General features: G+C 42.4%; 3 protein-coding genes across 11 annotated transcripts in view; 2 read left to right on the top strand and 1 right to left on the bottom strand.

Annotated features, from left to right (window-relative positions):
* The window catches only part of LOC131138861 (induced myeloid leukemia cell differentiation protein Mcl-1 homolog), a 28,074-nt gene extending 10,238 nt beyond the window's left edge, over nt 1-17,836 (top strand). For 4 of the 7 annotated variants that reach the window (XM_078791159.1, XM_078791157.1, XM_078791156.1 and 1 more), the window contains 6 exons: nt 7,174-7,351; nt 7,507-7,578; nt 9,662-10,334; nt 15,925-16,280; nt 16,733-16,983; nt 17,067-17,836. In XM_078791159.1, the coding sequence (XP_078647285.1) occupies nt 15,953-16,280; nt 16,733-16,983; nt 17,067-17,183 (696 nt within the window). In that variant the 5' untranslated portion in view covers nt 7,174-7,351; nt 7,507-7,578; nt 9,662-10,334; nt 15,925-15,952 and the 3' untranslated portion in view covers nt 17,184-17,836. The remainder of the gene's footprint in view (nt 1-7,173; nt 7,352-7,506; nt 7,579-9,661; nt 10,335-15,924; nt 16,281-16,732; nt 16,984-17,066) is intronic. The other 3 variants (XM_078791161.1, XM_078791160.1, XM_078791158.1) reach the window with 3 other exon arrangements.
* Nucleotides 349-10,540, bottom strand: tgm2l (transglutaminase 2, like). Of its 3 annotated transcripts, none has more exons than XM_078791152.1 (14): nt 10,403-10,540; nt 10,156-10,326; nt 9,803-10,036; nt 9,575-9,693; nt 7,445-7,573; nt 7,166-7,343; nt 6,773-6,905; nt 6,388-6,703; nt 6,213-6,312; nt 3,735-3,880; nt 2,839-2,968; nt 2,616-2,776; nt 993-1,129; nt 349-923 (listed from the first exon to the last, which is right to left on the bottom strand). In XM_078791152.1, exons 1-14 carry the CDS (start codon nt 10,404-10,406, stop codon nt 764-766), a joined length of 2,118 nt encoding a protein of 705 aa, XP_078647278.1. In that variant the 5' UTR covers nt 10,407-10,540; the 3' UTR covers nt 349-763. The 3 variants fall into 3 exon arrangements, with proteins under 3 accessions (XP_078647278.1, XP_057944139.2, XP_078647277.1); XM_058088156.2 differs by having other exon boundaries at nt 6,388-6,530; nt 6,600-6,703; nt 10,156-10,454; XM_078791151.1 differs by having other exon boundaries at nt 10,156-10,455.
* An 869-nt stretch (nt 17,837-18,705) lies between the features above and the next one.
* On the top strand, nt 18,706-19,935 carry exosc6 (exosome component 6). The gene is made up of 2 exons (XM_058088162.2): nt 18,706-19,042; nt 19,171-19,935. Exons 1-2 carry the CDS (start codon nt 18,765-18,767, stop codon nt 19,715-19,717), a joined length of 825 nt encoding a protein of 274 aa, XP_057944145.2. The 5' UTR covers nt 18,706-18,764; the 3' UTR covers nt 19,718-19,935.
* Nucleotides 19,936-20,592: the final 657 nt, after the last annotated feature.

Genomic DNA, 20,592 nt, shown 5'->3' with positions numbered 1-20,592 from the left:
TTCTCGATTTATTTCAAAATAATATAGTATTTTATTTCAACTGCTGTTGTTCTATAAGATTGTTCTAATTTGAATCAAAGTTTTGGTCCATATTGCCAAGCCCTGACACGTTAGCTCACTATAGCGTTCGTGGTAAACAATTTGATACGCAACTACATCAAATTTCATGTAAATTAATTAAAATATGGGAAACATGGGTCATTATTGTGATTCAAGAAATAATACAGATAGAAATCGCAGTTTTTTCATGTTTAATGCGAGAGGTGATTTGTTTGATGGTCCTTGAACGCACCTCGTTTTGGTACATACACACTGACAAAGTCTTTGTTACGCTGAGATCAGACCTTTATTCATCAAGTGCACACATTTAAGTCAGAGAGGAAAGCAAGCAAAAACACATTATGATATGACACAATATGCCATTTATGATAGTCAGTGCTGAGGTTTTTTAATCTTATTGTTCATAAAAATGAATACATGAAAAATGGGATGCTTTTTAGTGGAATGTCAATCAAAAGCACAATTCGGTCGTCCCTCACTAGATCACGTATCGAATATCGCCATATTGAAACACAAGATGTCTGTCAATGACACATCATATCACCTTAACATGATAGAGTGGAGAAAAGTTCTCCTCACAGATGGTGTGGAAGTGGTAAATTTTTGGCTTGTTTGTGTTTTTGTTTGAAACACTTTATGTTTAGGATAAATACATTGGAGGCTAACGATCAGTAGTACTGCAGTACGTCTTGTGTACCCCAGCTCAGTACAAACGGAGACCCTTCTCGACAAACACGGTCGCGACTCCCTTCACGTCTTTCAGCCTGTCCGAGTCGAAGTCCACCAGGAGCTTTTTCACACCGCTCCGTGCGGGCGTAAAGGTGAGCTTGACGCACACCTTCTGGCCCGGACCTATTTCACCGCTGGAAGAGACAAAGCGGCTTTACAGGTGTTGCTAGTTTTAACAATTAAGTCTCGTTAGTAGGACTTACTTCATTCTGACCGCCGTTGGGGACACAAGGCCGGCCCCGTCCACGGTGAAAACACCCCCCTTCAGTGGCACCGGGAGAGGGTTGGTGAAGGAGATGGAGCCTGTTAGCGGCATGTTAACAGCAGCTGACCCCTGAATCTGCGGAAAGAAAGTCTTGGTAGTTGAATTGGTTGAAAATCTTTCCCGGTGACTAGCTAGCGCTAATGCTAGTTACAATTTACATCAAATTTCATGCAAATTATTCAAAATTTTGGAACTATGGGCTATTATTGTTATTCAAGAAATAATACAGTTAGAAATCACACATTTTTTTCATGTTTAATGCGAGAGGTGATTTGTTTGACGGTCCTTGAACGCACCATCTCACGTTCTCCCACCCTGCGCAGATAGACTACCATAAAGGTAAGATTTTAGGACCTTATTGAAAAAAAAAGGAAATTCCAGGATGCTACTGGCAGATGGTGGCTCTGTATTCATTCCATGCTTTTAATTTGATGTTGTTCCATAATAAATAAGATCAATGACATGGCTTTCATGTACAGAGTATCTTTAAATCTTTCCGGTGACTAGCTCGTGCACGGCTAATGCTAGTTATGTCCATGCTAACCCGGCTACAGAAGATTGCACTGAAGATTCAACATTATATTGAACTTTTTCTAGATTTATTTAAAAATAATATACTATTTGTATTACATTTTATACATAATAAATAAGATAATCGCTTTCATGTACAGAGTATATGTTGCTGATGTGTTGAAAATCTTTCCCAGTGACTAGCTCGTGCACGGCTAATGCTAGTTACGTCCATGCTAACCCGGCTACATAGAGACTACTGAAGATTGCACTGAAGATTCAACATTATATTGAACTTTTTCTAGACTTCTAGAACTTTTTCTACTATTTATACTACATTTTATACATAAAAAATATGATGAATGACATCGCTTTCATGTACAGAGTATGTTTTGATGTGTTAAAAAGTCTTTCCGGTGACTAGCTCGTGCACGGCTAATGCTAGTTACGTCCATTCTCCATTACAGCCATTGAGTCATGGTCACGTTGACACAAGCCCCCTGATAGCTGTCCTCGGCTATGCCTGCCAGTAAATAACACTTCGTAAGCCAATTTTGAGATTGAAATTTGAGTTGGGACACCCGTATGCTAATGTACCACTGCGTAGATACAAATGTAGATTAAAGTGCATTGAAGTTGAATTTACAATGATTATTTATTCACCACAAACTATCTTTGTTCAAAGCAGGCAGTATTCTACAGGCAAGAACAATTCAATACTCTCCCACAAGATGGCAGAAGTGAGATTTTTTCATGTGAATTATACTGTATGTGTCTTGGTTTGGGAAGATGTACTCAAATCTAAGATAGATTTATGAAAATAAACAAACAAAACAGTCTTTTTTTTAAAGGGAATACAGTCCAAATATTACATGTGATAAGTGCCAGTTGGATTTCCACATTGTTTTGATGACATCTGAACAGCAACAAGCCTGTTAAATCATTTTTTTCACATAAAAAATAATATGGGTCCTATGAATGTATCGCTGTCATATTGTATACGGTTGTAAGTTTGGTGTCCCACGTGTATGCGTTGCCACGGTGCACCTACCTCCACCAGGAGCTCAGGCAAGATGAGTGGGATTTTGGCCACCACCATGTTGGGTTGGTTGTCTCCTGGGGCCTCCAGGAGGGCCATGACTTTGATCAAATGGTGGTCCGAGACACACTTGGAGTAGCTGTCGTAGCGCACGCGCAGCACTTCCTTGTGAACTGGACACACGACACATTCAAAGCGTGCATAACGTCTTTTTATGTGTCCCTTTTCAACCAACCTTTGTGGGCGGGCACGCTGACACTCTTGGTTTGTCTCTCAAACTCCCCTCGGTGAATACAGTTGTATGTCACAGCCGACGCCAGCAGGGTCAGACGGCCGTGGGCCTCTGCTCCTCCCGTGTTCTTCAACTGCACTCAAACATTTCATTACAATGTGTGACTTCACATGTGTCTCGCTGGTGACTCAATTCAGAAAACACACTCAAGTGGAGAAAACAGTCGCGGTCGGCTTTTCCCAGCGGTTACGTTCATCGTCATGCAAACGGCCATAAAAATGTTGGAACTTTAGAGAGAATAAAGTATTTCATTAAAGTCACAATATAACCAGAAGACAGTTCTACATTTAAAAGGGTGAACATTTCAGAGAAAAATTTATGCGAATAAAGTCATAAATCTATGAGAAAAAAGTCGTAAATTTATGAGAATAAAATCATACATTTGAAAATTTTCAGAAAAAAGCATAACATTGTACATTTACGGGGAAAAAGTGTGTCTAAAAGTTGTCTAATTTCTGACAATAACGTTTAAATAAAGTTATAAATAAAAAATAAAAAAATTAAAAATTATATATAAAAAAGTCACACATTTTTTTACGTTTTTTATGAGAAAAAAGTCTGAAATTTACAAGACTAAAGTCGAAAATTTACGAGAAAAAAGTTTTTCATGTAAATTTACATGAAAAAGAAGTCGAACATTTCCGAGAATATAAGTTGTAAATTTATGAGTATGAAGGTGGGAATTTATGAGAAAAGTCTGAAATTCACCAGAATAAAGTCATACACTTAGGAAATAAAAGTTGTAAATTTGGGAGAATAAATTTATAAATGTAATTTATGAGAAAAAAAGTTATAAATTTCTGAGAACAAAGTCAAAGATTTCTGAGAATAAAGAATACCTCAACAACAACGTCAAAGTCCGTTCCAAACAGAGGCTTTGTGGGTTTGATTGTCATCTGGAGTTTCCCCGGATTTGCTCTCTCATCCACCGTCTCCCTCACCGGACGTCCCGCCCTCTCGTAGACCTCCCGCTCCTTCTTGGAACCTGCCAAGAAGACATCAATTAGACCGGGATTGCTCATTGATGAAGCGTAGGAAGACCCCTCATCCGGAGAAGTCAGTGTCACTTGTTCACACCACGGACCTGGCTTTGGGAAAAAACACTTTAGCACTGACACTGACACATCCCTCCTCTGTTATACTAGCTGTAGTTGGAACGCTGCCTTCCTTCCTTCCTTCCTGCCTTCCTTGCTTCCTTCCTTCCTTCCTTCCTTCCTTCCTTCCTTGCTTCCTTCCTTCCTTCCTTCCTTGCTTCCTTCCTTCCTTCCTTGCTTCCTTCCTTCCTTCCTTCCTTCCTTCCTTCCTTGCTTCCTTCCTTCCTTCCTTCCTTCCTTCCTTCCTTCCTTCCTTCCTTGCTTCCTTCCTTCCTTCCTTCCTTGCTTCCTTCCTTCCTTCCTTCCTTCCTTCCTTCCTTCCTTCCTTCCTTCCTTGCTTCCTTCCTTCCTTCCTTCCTTCCTTCCTTCCTTCCTTCCTTGCTTCCTTCCTGCCTTCCTGCCTTCCTTCCTGCCTTCCTTCCTTGCTTCCTTGCTTCCTTCCTGCCTGCCTGCCTTCCTTCCTTCCTTCCTTCCTTCCTTCCTTCCTTGCTTCCTTGCTTCCTTCCTTCCTTCCTTCCTTCATTCCTGCCTTCCTTCCTTCCTTCCTTCCTTCCTTCCTTCCTTGCTTCCTGTGCTTCCTCCCTGGGCTTTCTTCCTTCCTTCTTTCCTTCCTTCCTTCCTTCCTTGCTTCCTTGCTTCCTTGCTTCCTTGTTTCCTTTCTTCCTTCCTTCCTTCCTTCCTTCCTTCCTTCCTGGGCTTCCTTCCTTCCTTCCTTCCTTGCTTCTTTGCTTCCTTCCTTCCTTCCTTCCTTCCTGGGCTTCCTCCCTTCCTTCCTTCCTTCCTTCCTTTTCTACCTTTCTTCCTTCCTTCCTTTCTTCCTTCCTTCCTGGGCTTCCTTCCTTCCTTCCTTCCTTCCTGGGCTTCCTTCCTTCCTTACTTCCTTCCTTCCTGGGCTTGCTTTCTTCCTTCCTTCCTTCCTTCCATCCTTCCTGGGATTCCTCCCTGGGCTTCCTTTCTTTCTTCCTTCCTTTCTTCCTTCCTTCCTTCCTTCCTTGCTTCCTTGCTTCCTTGCTTCCTGGCCTTGCTTCCTGGGCTTCCTTCCTTCCTTCCTTCCTTCCTTCCTTCCTTCCTTCCTTCCTTCCTTCCTTGCTTCCTGTGCTTCCTCCCTGGGCTTTCTTCCTTCCTTCTTTCCTTCCTTCCTTCCTTCCTTGCTTCCTTGCTTCCTTGCTTCCTTGTTTCCTTTCTTCCTTCCTTCCTTCCTTCCTTCCTTCCTTCCTGGGCTTCCTTCCTTCCTTCCTTCCTTGCTTCTTTGCTTCCTTCCTTCCTTCCTTCCTTCCTGGGCTTCCTCCCTTCCTTCCTTCCTTCCTTCCTTTTCTACCTTTCTTCCTTCCTTCCTTTCTTCCTTCCTTCCTGGGCTTCCTTCCTTCCTTCCTTCCTTCCTGGGCTTCCTTCCTTCCTTACTTCCTTCCTTCCTGGGCTTGCTTTCTTCCTTCCTTCCTTCCTTCCATCCTTCCTGGGATTCCTCCCTGGGCTTCCTTTCTTTCTTCCTTCCTTTCTTCCTTCCTTCCTTCCTTCCTTGCTTCCTTGCTTCCTTGCTTCCTGGCCTTGCTTCCTGGGCTTCCTTCCTTCCTTCCTTCCTTCCTTGCTTGCTTGCTTGCTTGCTTCCTCGGCTTCCTCCCTGGGCTTCCTTTCTTCCTTCCTTCCTTCCTCCCTTCCTTCCTTCCTTCCTTCCTTCCTCCCTTCTTTCCTTCCTTCCTTCCTTTCTTTCTTCCTTCCTTCCTTTCTTCCTTCTTTACTTACTTCCTTCCTGGGCTTGCTTTCTTCCTTCCTTCTTTCCTTCCTTCCATCCTTCCTGGGCTTCCTCCCTGGGCTTCCTTCCTTCCTTTCTTCCTTTCTTCCTTCCTTCCTTCCTTCCTTTCTTCCTTCCTTCCTTCCTGGGCTTCCTTCCTGGGCTTCCTTCCTTCCTAGGCTTCCTTCCTAGGCTTCCTTCCTTCCTGGGCTTCCTTCCTTCTTTCGTTCGTTCATTTTCTACCGCTTATCCCAACAAGGGTCATGGGGGGGTGCTGGAGCCTATCCCAGCTGTCTTCAGGGCGAGAGGCGGGGTACACCCTGGACTGGTGGCTGGTAGCCAATCACATTCACACGCACCCATTCACACTCACATTCATACCGCTAACCACTTCTCCACCGTGCAGCCAAGACCGAAGTAGATACTAATAATTTCAGGATGTGGCCCTCAGTGGATGAAGTTGGGACCCCCCCTGCTTAGCTGGGCTGACTAACCTTCTGGATATTTGTACTGTAGCGTGACATCTTCCCTCCGCTCGCTGAAAGGACTTTTGGTACTGATGTTCCTTCCGACGCTGTCTTGGTCCACGCTGATCTGCATCAATGAGCATCGTCTTACCATCACCACCACGGACTTTTCTTTGGAAGAAAGTCAACACTAAAAATTCACCTTCTGTCTTTGTCCATCTTTTCGGACGATCCACTGGATGATGTCAGCGTTCACCTCAGCAAATATGAACGGGGCATCGAACTTGATGGCCAGATTTCCCTCCTTGATGGCCGTAACAGGACATGGACCACAGCAGTACTCGCCTGTGGAACACAAAGTCATTTTTATTCCAAGATGCCAACGTGAGCATCTGGAACATCTGGAATGTATACCGTCGCTCAGTTCTTGAGGTGTCGGGTCCAAAACCTGCCATCCGTCATTTCCCTGGGGGAGGTCATCTCTCCTCATCCAGGACTCCACCCAACAGTGGAAGTTCCTAACATAGCAGTTTTAGCAACATGAAGACCAACTGATGAAGACTGCGTCCTCGTGCGTCTTGGCCTACCAGCTGCTGTCGGCTTTTCCCAGGCTCTCCAGTCGCTCGTTAAACAGCAAGTCCAAAGAAAGATTCCCATCGGTGTCGTGGGCAGAAGAGAAGTTGGTGATGGTGCGTGTTGGGATTCCCAGGCAGCGCAGGACTGTAAAGGGACACACAGGAGACGAAAACCTGATCCCGCACTCCTTTGAACGCCAATGAGGAGCCACGCTAGGACTATGTTAAAAAAAGAGTTTAATTTAATTTAATTTAATTTAATTTAATTTAATTTAATTTAATTTAATTTAATTTAATTTAATTTAATTTAATTTAATTTAATTTAATTTAATTTAATTTAATTTAATTTAATTTGTTGAGCATCATTCAGAACTTAGGAACTTTGATTGACATGACACTGCTCACCTGTGCAGGCCACAGCGGCGTAGACCCAACACTGGCCGTATTTGACCGGCTTGGCCCTGCCTTGGCTCCACTTTTGGAGGATGGGAACGCTGCCCTTCCATCGGTTCGGTGGGACTCCATCAGAGTACGGCTCATGCCAGCGGCCGACCAACACGCCCCTGTCGCCGTTGGAGTTCACCTGGGTAGGTGAGGACAACACACACACACACACACACACACACAACATTACTATTAGTTTGTGTCATAATGAAGGTGATAGTCTATTTTTGTCGTCATCACCATGGCTGAGATGATCCTGCTGATGTAGACCGGGTCCCGTCTGTGCTCCATGTCTTTGTCAGGGTTTCGCAAGGCATCGTTGGAGTTGTCCAGGATTTCAAAACAGATATCCATCACATCGTCCTCAAACTGTGGTAGGTAGACACCAGTTCAGGGGTGGGCACACATTTTGACTCGTGGGCCACATGGGGTGAAAAAAAGTTGGCATCTATATAAAGGTTCGTTCGTTCGTTCGTTCGTTCGTTCGTTCGTTCGTTCGTTCGTTCGTTCGTTCGTTCGACTAAACCTTTATAAACTGAACCTTTATATAGATGCCAGATGCCACCTTCCTTCCTTCCTTGCTTCCTTGCTTCCTTCCTTCCTTGCTTCCTTCCTTCCTTCCTCCCTTCCTCCCTTCCTTCCTTCCTTCCTTCCTTCCTTGCTTCCTTGCTTCCTTCCTGGGCTTCCTTCCTCCCTTCCTTCCTTCCTTGCTTCCTTCCTTCCTTGCTTCCTGGGCTTCCTCCCTGGGCTTCCTTTCTTCTTTCCTTCCTTTCTTCCTTTCTTCCTTCCTTCCTGGGCTTCCTTCCTTCCTTCCTTCCTTCCTTGCTTCTTAGCTTCATTCCTTCCTTCCTTCCTTCTTTCCTTCCTTCCTTCCTTCCTTCCTTCCTTCCTTTCTTCCTTCCTTCCTTCCTTGCTTCCTTGCTTCCTGGGCTTCCTCCCTGGGCTTCCTTCCTTCCTTCCTTGCTTCCGTCCTTGCTTCCTTCCTTCCTTCCTTCCTTCCTTCCGTCTTTCCGTCCTTGCTTCCTTGCTTCCTTCCTTCCTTCCGTCCTTCCTTCCTTCCTTCCTTCCTTCCTTGCTTGCTTCCTCCCTTCCTCCCTCCCTCCCTCCCTCCCTCCCTTCCTCCCTTCCTTCCTTCCTTCCCTCTGTCCTTCCTTCCTTCCTTCCTTTCTTTCTCCCTTCCTCCCTTCCTCCCTCCCTCCCTTCCTCCCTTCCTTCCTTGCTTCCTTCCGTCCTTGCTTCCTTCCATCCTTCCTTCCGTCCTTCCGTCCTTCCTTCCTTGCTTCCTTGCTTCCATCCTTCCTTCCTTGCTTCCTTCCGTCCTTCCTTCCTCCCTCCCTTCCTCCCTTCCTTCCTTCCTTCCTTCCCTCCGTCCTTTCTTCCTTCCTTCCATCCTTCCTTCCGTCCTTCCTTCCTTCCTTCCTTCCTTCCTTCCTTCCTTGCTTCCTTCCTTCCATCCTTCCTTACTTGCTTCCTTCCTTCCGTCCTTCCTTCCTTCCTTCCTTCCTCCCTCCCTTCCTACCTTCCTTCCTTCCTTCCTTCCCTCCGTCCTTGCTTCCTTCCTTCCATCCTTCCTTCCATCCTTCCTTCCATCCTTCCTTCCATCCTTCCTTCCATCCTTCCTTCCTCCCTCCCTTCCTACCTTCCTTCCTTCCTTCCTTCCTTCCCTCCATCCTTGCTTCCTTCCTTCCATCCTTCCTTCCATCCTTCCTTCATCCTTCCTTCCATCCTTCCTTCCATCCTTCCTTCTGTCCTTCCTTCCTTGCTTCCTTCCTTGCTTCCTTCCTTCCATCCTTCCTTCCTTGCGTCCTTCCTTCCTTCCTTGCTTGCTGCCTCCCTTCCTCCCTTCCTCCCTTCCTCCCTTCCTCCCTTCCTCCCTTCCTCCCTTCCTCCCTTCCTCCCTTCCTTCCTCCCTTCCTTCCTTCCTCTTTCGTCTTTCTTTTTTCTGTCTTTCTTTCTTTGCAAACTCCATACAAAGATGGCCGAGGGTGGGATATAAAGGTTCATTAAACGGAAAAACATACTTGCTCACGGTGCAACAAAACAAAAACAGAATACACCCACAGCAAGTTAATGCGTGACATATACTAAATACCATACTACAAATACTCGTACTAAGTGGGCGGTTATGAGTTAGCATATGAGTGACCATGCAGGATGATGGAGTAGTAAGCCTTTTCCTGTCCAACCGTGACGGATGAAGATCTTGTTTGTGTGGTTTGCTTCCATTCTCACACGCTCCTTCTAGCAGCTTCCTCCGTCCAACCATCACCATTTATCATCTGGTTGACAGACTCTGGTGTCACACTGCTGTGACATATCACGGAGGTCATCTACACACACACACACTTACACATAAACACACACACACACCTGTCCGTAATGCCAAGCGATGCTTCTAATGTAGTCCCATGAGCCCATGTAGATGATTCCATTCTCATTCATGATGTACTCCTGCAGGAGCTTCTCCTCGGTTAGATACACGGCATCATCTATGGCACACACAAACCTTCAATATCAGGTTATGCAAAAATGACGACAAAGTATCAATGACAAAAAAAATGTATAATGTTATCAGCCATCTTGATTTCAGGACTTCACCTTTGCACCACGGGTTGAAGAGCAGATGGAAGTTGGTCTTCTCGTTCTTTTCCAACACGCGTCCATCAGACGTGACCAACATCACATCCAAACGATATCGGCCGACGACGGCGTCCGCTGGGCTGTGCAGAGTCAGCAGCACGCCGTTGTGGGCTGCCTCCTGCCTGAACCGCCAACCGTCTTTGGCGCCGCTGCTCTCCTTTTCCACTTTGATGGTCTTCTCCGCTCGCTTACCTGAGGAAACACGTCAATAAGTGTCATGGTCTTCATGTTCTAAATGTTGTCTCCAGGGTCGACTGTGTAGGAGTCACCAATCCCAAAGGTTCCTTACAATTTGGATCGTTTGTACTCACCGAGGTGGAGGAGCAGCGCCAAGCGGTGGTCACGGCCCATAGAGTCTGAGCACTGCACGAAGATGGAGAAGGGCTGACCCCTACGCACGATCAAGCGCTCCCGATCAATGTCCTTGGTGTTGTGAGCGGAATTGTTCTGGTGACATCTCGGATCCACATCCATAATGACGGCTAAGAAGGTAAAGCATAAGTTATGCATAGATAGATCAGGTTGGTAGATCAATACCGAGGTTGATAGATCACCCACCCATGATGGATATTCTTCCAAAGGTTCTTATATCGATCCTCGAGTACGTTCAGGCAATTGTGTGGGTGCGCATCCCGGGTCTTGTATTTATACAGCGCACAACACACCCCCAAAACACTCTCACTCCACCCACCCCCCCCCACCCCCATCCGACTGACCTCTGACATCACTTCCCAAAAAGACTCCTTTGCCGGAATCTTCCTCCTGCTGTGTTTACACGAGCGTGAGTGTGCGGCCACTTAACAGTGTCTCTAACCCCGTCCTGGAAAGACACTGTGGGCTCTTTGTTGCAGTTAACTTTCTTTGCTAAAAATAAATAAATTAAAAAATAAAATAAAAATAAATAGAAAATAAAATAAATAAATAGAAATTTAAATAAATAAAAATAAATTTAAATAAATACATAAATACATAAATAAAAACATGAAACACACGCATAATGTGTGGTCACATGAATACTCCCATATGCTTTGTCCTCAAGCGTGGCTCCTAAATCTAACCCTATCCTCACCCCCTAACCTCTAACCCTAGCCCCTAATCCCTAAGTCCTAATCCTCCTAACGCTAACTCTAACCCTACTTCACCCCCTAACCGCTAACCCTAGCCCCCTCACTCCTGCTCAGTGCCAAATAAGCCCTCCTACCTGCCCACACTCACAACCAAAACTTTAAATTTATTATTTATTATTTATTATTTATTATTTATTATTTATTATTTATTATTTATTATTTATTATTTATTATTTATTATTTATTATTTATTATTTATTATTTATTATTTATTATTTATTATTTATTATTTATTGTTTATTGTTTAGTGTTTATTATTTATTATTTATTATTTATTATTTATTATTTATTATTTATTATTTATTATTTATTATTTATTATTTATTATTTATTATTTATTATTTATTATTTATTATTTATTATTTATTATTTATTATTTATTATTTATTATTTATTATTTATTTATTTATTTATTATCGTTTATCGTTTATCATTTATAATTTATAATTTATAATTTATTATTTATTATTTATTATTTATTATTTATTATTTATTATTTATTATTTATTATTTATTATTTATTATTTATTATTTATTATTTATTATTTATTATTTATTATTTATTATTTATTATTTTCTGTTATTTTCTATTCATTTCTGTGGCTTTTCTATTTTTACAGCCTTTTACCAAACAGCCCATCCTTATCTATTTTATTTCGCCTTAGGTTATCGGCCAATGCACTCACGCCTGCCTGTTCTGGTAAAAGCGCTGACTGGAATGAGTCAAGTTTGTTGACCGTTTGACACTGTAGCATCCATCATGGCGTGGCTGCTTTTCACCACAAATATTAGCATCTTGTTGTTTGTGGGAGATACCATTGAATTTTTTAAACAGTAAAAAAGAACTACGATAAAAATGTAAAAGTCACACTTGGATAAATTGCGTAACTGAAGCGTAACGCAGTCGTAGGCCTATCGGTCGATGACGACTTTGGATGAGTGATGCAAGTTGACAGCAATTTCAGTGGAAGCGTGATTGTCAAATATTTCACTCGCGGGTGTGGCCGGCCATCTTCCCCTTAACTGACAGTCATCTTGCAGGGAAACAAGGTCTTCTTTGGCCCACCTCGGCATTTTCATGGCACCCGAGTGCCAACGGGGTCGCACGTTAGTGACGATGTGACGCACACGTACAGTACACACATGGAATGGAATGGAAAACCACGGAAAAGGAAGTGCTTTCTTGTCGCTAACGGGAGCATCCGCGGGGGCCACCGGGGGCCACATACTGATAAATGAAACTCCCACTTCCCTGAGGTATGCCCAAACTGCTCCTGTAACACTTTACAATAAGGTACAGTAGTTCCTGAGTAACAACTCCGATCCTAACCACTACTTCATCAGTGCCTCGGTAACTACTCTAAATGTCTGCGCCTTAGTACCTCAGTAAATTACGCTACTCATTGTTTGTCATTAGTTTTTCGTTTGTTCCTCGGTAACTACTCTACTCATTAGTTCATTAGTAACTACTCTAAGTTGTGTGCCTTACTTCCTCGGCGGCTGATCATTACTTCATCAGCAACTACTCAACTACAACTACATTTTGCGCCTTAGTTCTTCGGTACTACTTCACTCATTATTTTTAGTTCTTCATTTGTTCCTCAGTAACTACTCATTAGTTCCTCAGCAACTACTCTAAAGGTGTTTCTGCCTGAGTTCCTCGGTAACAACTCTACTCATTCGTTCCTCAGCAACTACTCTACTCGTTATTTTGTCATTAGTTCTTCATTTGTTCCTCAGTAACTACTCATTAGTTCCCAAGTAGTCCATTCGTTTCTCAGCAACTACTCTAAAAGTGTTTCTGCCTTCGTTCCTCTGTAACAACTCTACTCATTAGTTCATCAGCAACTACTCTACTCGTTATTTTGTCATTAGTTCTTCATTAGTTCCTCAGTAACTACTCATTAGTTCCTCTGCAACTACTCTAAAAGGGTTACTGCCTGAGTTCCTCGGTAACAACTCTACTCATTAGTTCCTCAGCAACTACTCTACTCGTTATTTTGTCATTAGTTCTTCATTTGTTCCTCGGTAGCTACTCATCAGTTCCTCAGCAACTACTCTAAAAGTGTTTCTGCCTGAGTTCCTCGGTAACAACTCTACTCATTAGTTCCTCAGCAACTACTCTACTCGTTATTTTGTCATTAGTTCTTCATTTGTTCCTCAGTAACAACTCATTAGTTCCCCAGTAGTCCATTTGTTTCTCAGCAACTACTCTAAAAGTGTTTCTGCCTTAGTTCCTCGGTAACAACTCTACTCATTAGTTCCTCAGCAACTACTCTACTCGTTATTTTGTCATTAGTTCTTCATTAGTTCCTCAGTAACTACACATTAGTTCCTCTGCAACTACTCTAAAAGTGTTTCTGTCTTAGTTCCTCTGTAACAACTCTACTCATTAGTTCCTCAGCAACTACTCTACTCGTTATTTTGTCATTAGTTCTTCATTTGTTCCTCGGTAACTACTCATTAGTTCCTCAGCAACTACTCTAAAAGTGTTTCTGCCTTAGTTCCTCGGTAACAACTCTACTCATTTGTTCCTCAGCAACTACTCTACTTGTTATTTTGTCATTAGTTCTTCATTTGTTCCTCAGTAACAACTCATTAGTTCCCCAGTAGTCCATTTGTTTCTCAGCAACTACTCTAAAAGTGTTTCTGCCTTAGTTCCTCGGTAACAACTCTACTCATTAGTTCATCAGCAACTACTCTACTCGTTATTTTGTCATTAGTTCTTCATTAGTTCCTCAGTAACTACTCATTAGTTCCTCTGCAACTACTCTAAAAGGGTTACTGCCTGAGTTCCTCGGTAACAACTCTACTCATTAGTTCCTCAGCAACTACTCTACTCGTTATTTTGTCATTAGTTCTTCATTTGTTTCTCAGTAACTACTCATTAGTTCCTCTGCAACTACTCTAAAAGTGTTTCTGCCTTAGTTCCTCGGTAACAACTCTACTCATTAGTTCCTCAGCAACTACTCTACTCGTTATTTTGTCATTAGTTCTTCATTTGTTCCTCGGTAGCTACTCATCAGTTCCTCAGCAACTACTCTAAAAGTGTTTCTGCCTGAGTTCCTCGGTAACAACTCTACTCATTAGTTCATCAGCAACTACTCTACTCGTTATTTTGTCATTAGTTCTTCATTGGTTCCTCAGTTACTACTCATTAGTTCCTCAGCAACTACTCTAAAAGTGTTTCTGCCTGAGTTCCTCGGTAACAACTCTACTCATTAGTTCCTCAGCAACTACTCTACTCGTTATTTTGTCATTAGTTCTTCATTTGTTCCTCAGTAACAACTCATTAGTTCCCCAGTAGTCCATTTGTTTCTCAGCAACTACTCTAAAAGTGTTTCTGCCTTAGTTCCTCGGTAACAACTCTACTCATTAGTTCCTCAGCAACTACTCTACTCGTTATTTTGTCATTAGTTCTTCATTAGTTCCTCAGTAACTACACATTAGTTCCTCTGCAACTACTCTAAAAGTGTTTCTGCCTGAGTTCCTCGGTAACAACTCTACTCATTTGTTCCTCAGCAACTACTCTACTCGTTATTTTGTCATTAGTTCTTCATTTGTTCCTCGGTAGCTACTCATCAGTTCCTCAGCAACTACTCTAAAAGTGTTTCTGCCTGAGTTCCTCGGTAACAACTCTACTCATTAGTTCCTCAGCAACTACTCTACTCGTTATTTTGTCATTAGTTCTTCATTTGTTCCTCGGTAGCTACTCATCAGTTCCTCAGCAACTACTCTAAAAGTGTTTCTGCCTTAGTTTCTCTGTAACAACTCTACTCATTCGTTCCTCAGCAACTACTCTACTCGTTATTTTGTCATTAGTTCTTCATTTGTTCCTCAGTAACTACTCATTAGTTCCCCAGTAGTCCATTTGTTTCTCAGCAACTACTCTAAAAGTGTTTCTGCCTTCGTTCCTCTGTAACAACTCTACTCATTAGTTCATCAGCAACTACTCTACTCGTTATTTTGTCATTAGTTCTTCATTTGTTCCTCGGTAGCTACTCATCAGTTCCTCAGCAACTACTCAAAGTGTTTCTGCCTTAGTTCCTCGGTAACAACTCTACTCATTAGTTCATCAGCAACTACTCTACTCGTTATTTTGTCATTAGTTCTTCATTTGTTCCTCAGTAACAACTCATTAGTTCCCCAGTAGTCCATTTGTTTCTCAGCAACTACTCTAAAAGTGTTTCTGCCTTAGTTCCTCGGTAACAACTCTACTCATTAGTTCATCAGCAACTACTCTACTCGTTATTTTGTCATTAGTTCTTCATTTGTTCCTCAGTAACTACTCATTAGTTCCTCTGCAACTACTCTAAAAGTGTTTCTGCCTGAGTTCCTCGGTAACAACTCTACCCATTAGTTCCTCAGCAACTACTCTACTCGTTATTTTGTCATTAGTTCTTCATTAGTTCCTCAGTAACTACTCATTAGTTCCTCTGCAACTACTCTAAAAGTGTTTCTGTCTTAGTTCCTCGGTAACAACTCTACTCATTAGTTCATCAGCAACTACTCTACTCATTATTTTGTCATTAGTTCTTCATTTGTTCCTCAGTAACTACTCATTAGTTCCTCAGCAACTACTCTAAAAGTGTTTCTGCCTTGGTTCCTCCGTAACAACTCTACTCATTAGTTCCTCAGCAACTACTCTACTCGTTTTCTCTCTCGCTCACTCTTAATATAAAGTTGCTCTCTGCAAAGCAAGACCCATGAGCGCCACAATATGAATCATGTTTTTAAAATAATTTCGTTAAAATTAGTTTCCACAAGTACGTGCTTATAATTTTTTAGAATATGTTAAAATCCAAAGTATAATCTTGTATAACTCTGGCGGAGGTGATTTGAAAAAGGAAAGCGGAACCGGAAGTAGTATTGTGTCATTGCGTCGTAAGAGGGAGCGCTAGTTTTAAATGCACGCGCATGCACCGGTTGACTGGAGCTTCCCTCTTTCCCGAGACGGTTGGAAGTTGTTGGCATCAGCACCATGCGGACAACTCGCAGCTCCTGGAACCCCTCGGTTGGACTTTTGGGATGTTTAATATTACCGCGGACGTCGTTCAAGGAGGTTCCTGCCTCGCCGGAACAGGAGCCGGGAGCCACCCGGTATGCTAACAGCCCCTCACTGGACGGAGGCACGAGGCGGCTGGAGGGAGGCACGAGGCGGCTGGAGGGCGACACGAGGCAGCTCATCGGCCGCTTTCTCGACGACTTCACCGGGCTCTCCGAGGCTACGTGGGTGCCGAGCAAAGCCCAGTTAACGATGAAAAGGGTCGTGACGAGACTGGTGGACAAGCACAGGTTCAAATACAATGGTAAGTGGACGTTTATTGTGTTACTTTTAGCCGCTGGTGCCTTCGTGAAACTTCGGCCGTTCGTACCGTTCGCGGGCGTTAGGACGCCATTTTTAAATGTCGTCTCCATTTGCGTACTTGCGTTTGTACTCTTAAATATGTACACTGTGTGTTTAGTTTTGATGGAAAAGCTGTCCTACATGGATAACAGTCGTTGCGCACCATACGGATAGTTATTCCATGTAGTTATTCCATCTCCATCGCTGCTTACACAACAGTATGAGCCAATTGAGTGCAACATCCGGGTACTACGTGTGGCTACTGAAGCACAGTCTTGCTGGGCAAATATATTTGTGTTAGTTAAGCAATTAAGTGTGTTTTTGGTGCCATAAATGTTCCTGTACTGCCCACACTTAAATACAAATATGTCAAACAAGGAGATTTAATTAACAAGGTTTCAATGTCTCTTGAAGGCATCATCAACCAGCTGTCATTGGACCAAAGAGCGGACAACATGGCCTTCGTCGGCGAAGTGGCCCAGAGTCTGTTCGCAGACGGGACCGCCACCTGGGGTCGTATCGCCAGCCTGTTGGCGTTTGGCGCCGTGGTGTGCCAGTACCTGAAGGAGAAGGAGCGAACCGGCTGTGTGGAGATGGTGGCCCAGGAGATCTCCACGTACCTGCTGTCCCACCAGCGCACCTGGCTGATGGAACACAACTCTTGGGTAAGAAATACAGACAGGATGTGGCCTTTTTCTTTGTCATGTGACTCCACCAGATCATGACTTTCATGTTTTTGTGTCCTCAGGATGGCTTTGTGCAATTCTTCCAGGAAGCTGAGTCAGATTGCACTGTGATGAACGCCCTTTTGACCTTTGTTGGATTGGCCGGTGTTGCTGCTGTGCTGGTGCGCTTGTTTCGGTGAAGTCTGTGGAGCTTTGCGTCTTTTTCTTGATACTAAATACTTTGACAGTTGACACAAAAGATGTTTACCTTTACACTAAAGTTAACTTATGTAAAAATGTCCTGCTTTTGTTTAAAAAAAGCACATTTTATATTCTCAATTGCACTTTTTTATTTCTAATTCATATTTTTCTTGTTTGCACTAGAGCTAATTTTTGGCCTTTTTATTCACAATACAGTGGGACCTCATTTTGCTAGCAACCCGGTTTGTGTGTTTTTTTTTGGTCACCAAAATACACCCCAAACTGCGGTGCATTTTCCAGTTGGAGTACAATATGACACCTAGTGTCTTGTCGCCTTATTAATGTACTGCACTTGGGAGTCCAAATGTGTTCTTAATGTGAATGTATTTAACATCCTGGTTGGCGTCCTTAGCTTGCTAACAAAATGGCACCCAGAACTTAATTCTGTCTGTGTTTGTCTGAATAAGTGAACGTTTTAAGGTTACTTAACATTTTTTGGTTTTCAGGAACAAAGTCATTTGATTTTATTATTTTTCATGGCGTTGGTCAGACCTTGAACTAATCACACTAACCAATGTTCCGCTGTATTTTCTAATGTGTGTGTACATATGTATATAAGAGTTGAATTTACCTTATTACTGAGTTTACTTTTACATTTGAATGAATAAACAAGTGGCTTGGAATGAGCTTGTCACATATATTCTGTGTCTATTCTTTCCACAGTTTGAGCTCATATTAATATCACAGTCAAATCACCCCAACATGGAATGATATGAAAATGTAGCACTGTTTTTTATGGACAAAAATAGTAAAGTACAGAAACACTCAAATAGACTTCATTTTTAATGTGTGTCAATCCATTCAGTAGAGACGTAATTGTTTTGAATGGGGAGAGTAGCGCCATCTAGTGGACAGATGGGAGCATTGAAAGCGAAGTACTGCAGTGTCAATTGTAAACTAAACACAACATTGCATGAGTATCTTACTGTTAATATAAATTAGTGATTTGAATATATTTTCATTTTGACGTTTTTTGTGGCGATGTAATTTTAGGCTAATTTGTCAAAAGAATATCATTTATCCACCAACAGTAAATTCATACAACAAAGCCAAAATGGCTGGAAACTACGTACATCAATCAATCGTATTTTTCCCCCCAGCGACCTCTCGTCATAATCGTCACCCGTACTTAAACTTTAATTTAGAAAAAAAAATAATAGTGTAGAAAAAAAACTTCCGGTTCTACCAGCACCGCTTCCGTTTTCCGGTCTGCTCGGCGTTACACATCCTGTATCCGGTAAAATCAGGCCTTCGTAATAAAATAAGCATTCCAGTAAAATAACACGGCATTTACACGACAAGGAAAATCAGAAATGTCATTTTTTTCCCCTATTATTATCCCGGAAAGTTTCACTCAATTTTTAATGCAAGTTTTTTATTTTTACGTTAACGATGTACTGTACAAAAAATCCGTGTTTAACTAACTTTGGCGGAACCATGTGTCTCCAAGGTACGGTTTCAGGGGGAGAGGTTTTCGTGCCGGACCGATCCTCACGTTGTTATTGCTAACTGCTTCCATCATGCCCGTCGACAACAAACGAGTACGCGGTCCAGACGTCTCCCAAAGCCCGTCTTTATTTGCCAGGAAACCGGGTACAGTCGCATCCTCGCTTGGCCCCCGAACAGACGGCCGACGGCGGGACCAAGTGGACGTCCGGCCCGTGTTCGTCAGGTGCGGGCTGGTGAGTCAAGCTAAGGGCTCAGCGTACATGGAGGCGGGAGACACCAAGTTGATGTGCTGCGTTTACGGACCCAGAGAAACAGAACGGAAAGATGAAACCGATATGAAGTGTGGAAGGTATTATTTTGTTGTTTTTACATATACTGTACATTGTGTGATGATACATATGTCACATTTAGTGTCTCATTTGTGTCATAGTTTAAGCTTGTGGTGATGCTTTAATAAAAGTTTATTTGTGTCCACAGGTTGACGACTGACATGCGTTTTGCTCCATTCTCATGCCCGGAAAGAGGCTCCTGGATTCAAGGTAGCCAGGACAAAGATTTCTCTCTGATGCTGCATGAGAGCCTGCATCCCGCCATGTGCCTCCATAAATACCCCCGCTCCCAAATCGAGGTCAACGTCATGGTCCTCGAAAACAGCGGCTCGGTCCTGGCGCATGCCGTCACCTGCGCTTCCCTCGCTCTGGCAGACGCCGGCATCGAAATGTACGATCTGGTTCTCGGCTGCGCCATCCGCCAGGACGGCGGCTCCTATGTAGTGGACCCGACTTACGCGGAGGAAAACGGCTGCGGTTCGGTCGCCGGCGATAATCAGGGAAAGCTGACGGTGGCGTTCCTCCCCAGTTTGAACCAGATTTCCGGCCTCCAGTTGGACGGAGAAATGACTGAAGAGACTCTGTCAGCTGGGGTGCGGACCTGCATCGAGGGGTGCTATAAGATTTATCCTGTCATCCGACAAGCTTTGGCCAAGGCCGTGCGGAAGGTCGCGCCCCCGCCATCGGAGAGCTGATTCTTTTTTTTTTTACACTTTAACAATTAACTCGACCTGTTCTGTTGTGTTTTCTTACCACAGAGTGCACTGTTGTTGTACTTAGTTGGAAATTTACAAGAATAAAAGTAAAAATTTATGAGAAAAAAAACTCATACATTTACGAGAATAAAGTAATAAATCACAAAAAAGAAGTCTTATGAGAAAAAAGTGTACATTTACAAGAATAAATTGGAAATTTGACAAAAGCAAAGTTGTAATTTCACAAGAATAAATTTGTAAATTATGAGAAAAAAGTCATGCATTTATGAAAATAATGGAAATTGGAAATTTATGAGGAAAAAGTCAAATTTACAAGAAAAGAAGTCATAATATTACAAGAATAAGGTCAGAAATTTACCAGAATTAAGTATGTTTTTGAGAAAAAAAATATGAGAATGAAGTCAAATCATGACAGTCATACATTTATGAGAATAAATTCGGAAAATTCCAAAAAAAGAAGTTGTAATTTTACAAGAAAGCCGTAAATTGTGAGAAAAAACTAAAAAGTCGTACATTTTAGGTACAGTCATACCTAGCCATTTCTGAGAATAAAAATAGAAAATCAGGAGAATAAAGTCATAAATTATGAGGAAAAAAAAGTCATACATTTATAAGAATACAGTTGGAAAATTCCGAGAAAAAAGTCGTAAATTTGTGGCAAAATGTTGTAATATTACAAGAAGTCAGAAATTAAAAAAAAAAGTCATACATTTATGAGAATAAAGTCAGGAATTTAAGAGAAAAAAGTTGTAAATTTATGAAAATAAAATCTGAAAATTGTGAGGAAAAAAAAATCAAATTTACGAGAATAAAGTCTGACTTTCTCACATTATTTTCATAAAGTACAAAAGTAA

This window comes from Doryrhamphus excisus, linkage group LG6 (genome assembly GCF_037039965.1).
Source record: "Doryrhamphus excisus strain RoL-2023G ecotype Guam linkage group LG6, RoL_Dexc_Guam_v1.1, whole genome shotgun sequence".
Taxonomy (NCBI): Eukaryota; Metazoa; Chordata; class Actinopteri; order Syngnathiformes; family Syngnathidae; genus Doryrhamphus; species Doryrhamphus excisus.
Note: the sequence above shows the minus strand (reverse complement) of the source record. Positions and strands in the feature narration are given on the sequence as shown.